The sequence below is a fragment of the Oratosquilla oratoria genome, chromosome 32 (genome assembly GCF_046742065.1).
Source record: "Oratosquilla oratoria isolate Oo_2021 chromosome 32, ASM4674206v1, whole genome shotgun sequence".
NCBI lineage: Eukaryota > Metazoa > Arthropoda > Malacostraca > Stomatopoda > Squillidae > Oratosquilla > Oratosquilla oratoria.
In genome coordinates, this window is record NC_134808.1 from 28,466,143 (window position 1) to 28,473,204 (window position 7,062).

Here is a 7,062-nt window from a genome sequence, read left to right on the forward strand (position 1 = left end):
TGTTTTTTTGTATTTCGTTCCTCTTGTGAGGGGGTGATATCTATTTCAAGTGGACGGTATCTACATGGCTTAGAATTTTTATGAGAATGTACCTGTGAAGGACTCCTACCGATATTAGAAAGATAACACGTGACGTCAGGGCGCGCCACCTCAAAACGACGGATTTAGTAGCACAGGGAATCCAAATCAAAATAGTGGCCGCCGTAGGAGTCTTCGGGGTGCCGCGGTGATCTGAACTGCCACCAGTCAATAGTCTAGATGTACATAAACGGAGAGAGAAATACAACTATATAAACATTCTACGTAACGCCCAAACACAAACGATAAGGAGGAACAACAGTTTCAGTGTAACCTTCCATAAGGATTTGAGTCACATACCAAGTACCTGCTTCAAGTCCAATATGGTTGATGGCAATTGCGGTGTGATGCAATCTGGCTAATGGCAAGAGAAAAACACGAGAAAAAACTTTATCTGTCTTGGTGAGAGGAAATAAAAGTAGTGGAGTCGGAAAAAAAGGTCTTTAGGTGACTTGAAACAGCATCGTCAATCCTGAACACCAAATAATTCACAAAGAATATGATAAATATATTTGGTGAGCAAACCTGCGAAATATTTTGAGCCAGTCTCACGAAGATATCTTTAAAGATATCTATACCCCAATAACCCTCATCTATCACGGAATATGTTTCGGTGATGTGAAACCTACACATCAAAAACAGTACAGAGACAGAGAAACCCTCAGCATCTTTGGGCCACACCCTCTCCTTGGCGCCGCCTGCTGTTGAGGGGTACCTTCCCTCCCTCTCCCCCCCGCTAAAAAATAAAAATGAAAATAAAAAAAGTATGTGGTCCGGAACAGTTCATATACACTACAACTCAAATGAAAGAAAGTATGTACAGCACAAGTATAACAGATCATATCACCTTACTTTTGCCCACATTTACTTTCAACTCTCTTTTCACATGCCCTCCCAAACGCCGTCACCATTTCCCTCATGAATTTGCACCGGGAATGATATTTATATTTCTGTTGTACTGTTTTCCTCTTTTAACTACTAACTTATGCACTCATTATTTCAGGGATTTTAGTGACACCCCTACTGACTAGAGTCAGCCATCAAGGATAAAAATGTTGATTACCACCCAAAGAAAAAAACAAACATTAAACACCTTTGACAACCCGAGCAAATTTACATGTAACCCGTCTCGTAATAACGCTTTTATTTTATTTTATTTATTTATTCTTTTTTATTTTTATTTTTTTATTTATTCATTTATATATCTATTCATCTACTTTCTTGGTTTGTGGGGGCAGCACCTGCTCGGACCTCAACCTTGCAATTTGTTCAGAAAAGTTCATATACACGATTTGTTGCTCACGCGATCGTCGCGATGTCACTGTTAACATAATACCACTGTTATTAGTGGGGGCACTCCGATATCAGGGGAGGGTTAGGCAACCCTCAACCGCCGACGGCGCCAGGGGGAGGGTGTGCCCCCAAGAAGCTGAGGGCTGCATCAGAAGGGGAGACAGTGAGGTACTGCGCCACCTTGCCGCGGTGAGTGGGCTGAGTCCTTGGCGAAGAATGGCCGCGGTTCTACACTCTGGCAGATAGTGGTGGAGGGGCTGTTACACTTCGGTCCCACAGAGTTTGTAGCGCTCGTAATTGTCTCTTCCCGCACGGTTGCCACCCACAGCGATTTCCTAGGCGGATCCTGTGAACGGTAGATTCCACCTTTCTACCCGAAGGCAGGTGGAGTGCCTCGTGCCTAGTGACGAGGCAGTACTACAGCACTGATTCCGAAGTATGAAGTTTGCTCTTGTGGTTGGCCCTGGCCATTAATCTGGCCTTCTTGCTGGTGACGCCCTTGATCTGTGTGATTGTGAATGCCAGGGGCAGTGTGATAGTGCAGAACCTCGTCGCTGCCTTGGCATCATCATCCACAATAGTGTTCCCTGGAATCCCGATGTGACTGGGGATCCAATGAAATGTTGCAGACCTTCCATGTTGTTCCAGGAGGTGCAGTGAGTGCTGGATTGATGTGGCTAAGTAGACGTCATTCGTTGTCTTCCCGGACCGGATAACGTCAATAGGACTTTTTGAGTCTATTTGAATCACGACTGCCCCTTGCTCAGCAGAGGTAGCGTGGTCCAGGGTCTTGGAGATGGCAGCAAGCTACGTCTGAAGAGTAGAGCTTCCGTCACTCTCTCTCCATAGCGCAGTCATCCCATCGGCGGTTGTAGAAGCCGCGCCACAACTCCCCGTGAAGGGATCCACAGAGCCGTCCGTGTGGTACAACAGACTCGCTGGGGTGGGGATGGGGGTCGGGTGATGGACCTTATGGCTTCAAGGACTAAGAGTCGCAGCCATGCCGGGTCGCAGTCAGCCTTCCTTCCCTTGAGGTGGAAAAGTTGAAAGCTGATGCAGAAAGATGCGGCTGAGTGGGGCGTGGGAGGATGCACCTGTTTCCAGCCACAACTTTCTCCAGAGGGCACTAGCAGAGGTTTGGCCAGAAAAAGTGGCACACCATTCCAGCCACTTTTCATCCCGGACTCAGTGGGTGACTGCCCGCGCATGCCTGATGGCAGAGCGCAGGAGAGCTCTTGCCTCAAGGGATGGGCGGCGTTGCAGGAAGCTACGGAATACATTGATTTTGTGGTTTTTCTCTTTTACGATGTCGTTGTAACACCACCGGTCGGCACACCGATTTATCTCTGGCTTCGTTTTGGGGACAGCTCGTTCCGCAGCAGCGGCCTGGACGGCTGCGACGAAGTTCTGTGTGGGAACATAGGACTGGTTCCAGCGGTCTAGTTCCTCTTAGAAAAGGGTCCAGTTGGCCTTCCCTGTATTCCAGCGCCGAGGTGGGGAAAGTGGAAGGGGGAGGAGGTCCACGACTACAATAGCGACTAGGGCAAAATGGTAATAACGCTTTTGTTTTTTCCCTGCCTTCTATTATTATTATTTATTTATTACTATTATGTATTTACTTATTTCGTGTTACTTGTTCATTCATTTACTCATTTATTTCTTTTATTTTATTTATTTATTTATCTATTTTTGCGGGGCACCCGATATGACCCCAACCTTGTATGTGGTCCAGAACAGTTCATATACACGGTTTGTTGTCCACGCGATGTCCAGGAGAGGGTGTGGCCCAAAGAAGCTGAGGGTTTCTCTGCCTCTGTACTGTTTTTGATGTTGTGTAGGTTTCACATCACTAAAACATATTCCATGATAGATTAGGGTTACTGGGGCATGGATATCTTTAAAGATATCTTCGTCAGACTGGCTAAAATACCTCGTATGTTTGCTCACCAAATATATTATATTTATCATAGTCTTTGTGAATTATGTGGTGTTCAGGATTGACGATGATATTTCAAGTCACCTAAAGATCTTTTTCCGACTCCACTACTTTTATTTCCTCTCACCAAGACAGATAAAGCTTGTTCTCGTGTTTTTCTCTTGTCATTGCATCACACCGCACTTGCCATCTACCATATTGGACTTGATGCAGGTACTTGTATGTGACTCAAATCCTTTTGGAAGGTTACACTGAAACTGTTGTTCCTCCTTATCGTTTGTGTTTGGGCGTTACGTAGAATGTTTATACAGTTGTATTTCTCTCTCCGTATATGTACATGTAGGCTATGACTGGTGGCAGTTCACATCACCGCGGAACTCCGATTATTATCCACCACCACCGAGAAGACTCCCATGGCGGCTAATATTTTGATTGGATTCCCTGTGCTATCAAATCCGTCTTTTTGAGGTTGCGCGCCATGACGTCACCTCTGTTACTTATCTAATATCGGCAGGAGTCCTTCAGATACATTCTCAAAAGATTTCTAAGCCATGTAGATACCGTCCACTTGAAATAAATATCACCCCCTCACAAGAGGAACAAAATATAGAAAAACATTATAGTATTAAAAATATATTTACATGTTTTAATTGAATTGAAAACGACGAATACATGTACAAGATATTCAAGTCATCAAGTAATGTTTCCATAATTTCCATCTCATATTCACTCACAATGACCTTGACACAAGAGGACATATTTTACCCGAGCTAACTATATCAATATTTGCAGAACATATCTGTAACTTATACATGATATAGCGTAGTATTGTCTACAAAAAGAAAGATGTAGCTACATTGCTTGCTTACTGTAATACATACATTTCCGTTCACATAAATATATGTATTTACTCTGCAGACGTCCTGGTAAGGACGAAATATCAGTGAATAAAAACTCCAACTGTTCTCTCTGTTTACCTCATATATATATATATATATATATATATATATATATATATATATATATATATATATATATATATATATATATATATATATATGTGTGTGTGTGTGTGTGTGTGTGTGTGTGTGTGTGTGTGTGTGTGTGTGTGTGTGTGTGTGTGTGTGTGTGTGTGTGTGTGTGTGTGTGTTTGTAGGTATGTGTGCAACTAATGAGCATCAACAGTAGGATAAGAGGGTATAGAATCAGTAGGAAGTGCAAGATGTGGGTTCAGGGATGGATGGATGTTGGGCGAAATTGTAGGATTGATGGTGACAATTTAGGAGGCAGCTGGGGCATCTGCCAAAGCTGGTTCGCTGGCAACAGAGGAAGCAGAACCGCTGGCGTCAGGAGAAGGAGCGGCGGCAGAGGCCTCTGCAGGAACATGTAGAGTGGGAGCCACGCTGTTGCGAGCAGCCTGGGCATGCCACATCTGGAAGAAGGCTTGATGGGCCAGGGCGTTCTCTTGGGCAGGGGTCAGTTGAGGCACCTGGGGAAATAAGGAGAAGGAGGTTGAACATAGTTGTGTACACGCTCAAAAACAATGTTTGTGCAAAGGCCGAACATTTCAAGATTCAAACACTTCCTCGGGCAGTACTCACGAGTACAGTCTGGACGAAGGGAAAAGTGGGGAGGAACTGCGGCACGACGTGAGGCCGTCCAGTCAGCTGTGGCTGCTGCAGGAGGGGCAGTTGGTTCATGAAGAAGGGTTGCGGAGCTGGCCCTTGAGGAAAAGCATTCGAAGGACTCGGCTCTCCTACAGTCGCCACACTCTGAGGAGCGGCTCTCACCGCAATAACCACGAACAGACCAAACACCTGTAAGTACCATACACCAATAAGTAATTATTTACCCTCCTCAATGTGACAATGAATATTAGTAATACAGAAAGTAATGTTCATGTAGATATAGTCACAAATGAATATTTTCGTTTAGTTCAATGCAAGGGAATGCTATGAGTAGTTCTGTAATCTTACGATTGCCTTCATGATGACGAATGCGCAAGAGATGCCGCGACCAGCACGAGTCACATGCCCAATCAGGTAGTCGTGCCAGTATATATAGTTATCCCCCCCTTGATCCTTCGCGAGTGTTGCCACATTCTCCGGACTCTTCGTCTGTAGGTAGGGTTACCGCAAAATATCAAGCTACAAAAACACTTCTGTAGCTATTTGTGTCACCACGCCTTCCTTCAACACCTTTGTCTCATTGGTCTTTCATTAGTCCTTCAAAGCACCTCGACCCATTTCTTCCGCCTTCTAGCACGTTCTATGGCCCTTTTCCCTTGTCCTCGTCTTTTTTTTTCAGTGAATTCTTCGTGAATTCCTTCCGGAGCTTCTGTGATGCCACTGAGTACATCTCCAATCTGACTTCTTGATGATTTCCGGCTATTTACCCACTTCCAATGCTATGCCTGACTTGTATCTTTATTCGGGCTTCTGTCAGGCGATTTTATTCAGCTGAGGAAAACCCCTTAACCAGTGAGAGGAGTTAACCAATGTCGATTAAGAACAAATCGAAAACCCTATTGATGACAACTAGTTTTTCTTTTCATTTTGAACATAAACCCCATCGTGTTTATTCCCAGCTCTTAGCAATATGGTAGGAGTTATCCCATTTCAAATGAAAGAGAATCTATCACGAGAATGAAAATTAGCAAACGTTATTCCCATGTTAAAAAAAAGGGAACGTAAAACTACAGGTGCATAAGTCTAGCCACAATCGCAAGGAAAATATGAAAACAGTTCTGAGAGATGGCTTTGTGTGTTCCTTAGAAAACAATTGCCATACAACTTAGACAGTTTTGCGCGACTAAACTTGTAGAACTTTACAAAAGTTGTTTCAGACTACAAAGGAAACAGTGTAGATCTAATGCCTCTGTATTTTGAAAGAACTTCTGCTTTTGCTTTCCCACACCAAAGACTATTAATTAAACTCGTTTCAGTTGGAGTAAAAGGTAAGCTGCTAAGCTGGATCAGCAAGAGGTTGAAGAATCGTAGACATCAAGTTTTTCTCGATGGAAAAACGCCTAGCTGGATAGATGTTACAGAGTTCTTCTGATGGGGCACTTCTGCTGATATAAGTGACATAGTCCTTGGACTTAAACCCACTATATATTTCCATATTTGTGAAGGATACAATACTGAGCTGCCCAGAAAACCAGACGATCACTCAAATATTCAATATGAAAAAGACAGAAAAAAGCCTCATGAAATGTAAACCAAGTGTAACGTTATGCACAGAGGTAAACAATTATCAGTAACGATTTTAAATCATCAAGGCATTGCCTTAGGGGAAATAAGATTGTACGATTGATAGTGCAATGCAAAGTCCAATTGTCATGATCAATTTATAAGAATTAGCAATGCATCCATATTTGGAATATGCTGCTTCCGTATATTCTACAAATCACATTAAAGACACTGATAAAAAGGAGGAGGTACAGCTATGTGTCACAATACTGATACCAGCTATCAGAAACGAACAATACAAAATCTACTAAGGACGTCGGTCCGCTTCAGGCATTTTTTGTTCTCCCTAATTGAGCTAGTTTTTTTTTCTTCTGAAAGTCGTGCTCATCATTGTAGTCATTCTAACCACTTTTCATTGAAGTTTTTTATAGATACTATACTTACACAATAAAAAGAACTTATTTTATTGTGCAAAAATAACATTAGGTAACAAAATTTCACTTTTCCCTTGTCCTTGGCTCCAAACCATAATTTTCCAGTCATTTCCATCTAAAAAAAAATCCT

At 43.0% G+C, this 7,062-nt stretch overlaps 1 protein-coding gene across 1 annotated transcript; it reads right to left on the bottom strand.

Annotated features, from left to right (window-relative positions):
• Positions 1-4,552: 4,552 nt before the first annotated feature.
• On the bottom strand, positions 4,553-5,374 carry LOC143017632 (uncharacterized). Its single transcript, XM_076172418.1, has 3 exons — positions 5,284-5,374; positions 4,909-5,124; positions 4,553-4,796 (listed from the first exon to the last, which is right to left on the bottom strand). The coding sequence occupies exons 1-3, from the start codon at positions 5,293-5,295 to the stop codon at positions 4,587-4,589; spliced, it is 438 nt and encodes a 145-aa protein (XP_076028533.1). The 5' UTR covers positions 5,296-5,374; the 3' UTR covers positions 4,553-4,586.
• Positions 5,375-7,062: the final 1,688 nt, after the last annotated feature.

Coding starts and splice junctions, on each gene's coding strand:
- LOC143017632 (XM_076172418.1), bottom strand. Junction 4,797..4,908: donor CCTTCGTCCAGACTGTACTC/GTGAGTACTGCC, acceptor TTATTTCCCCAG/GTGCCTCAACTGACCCCTGC.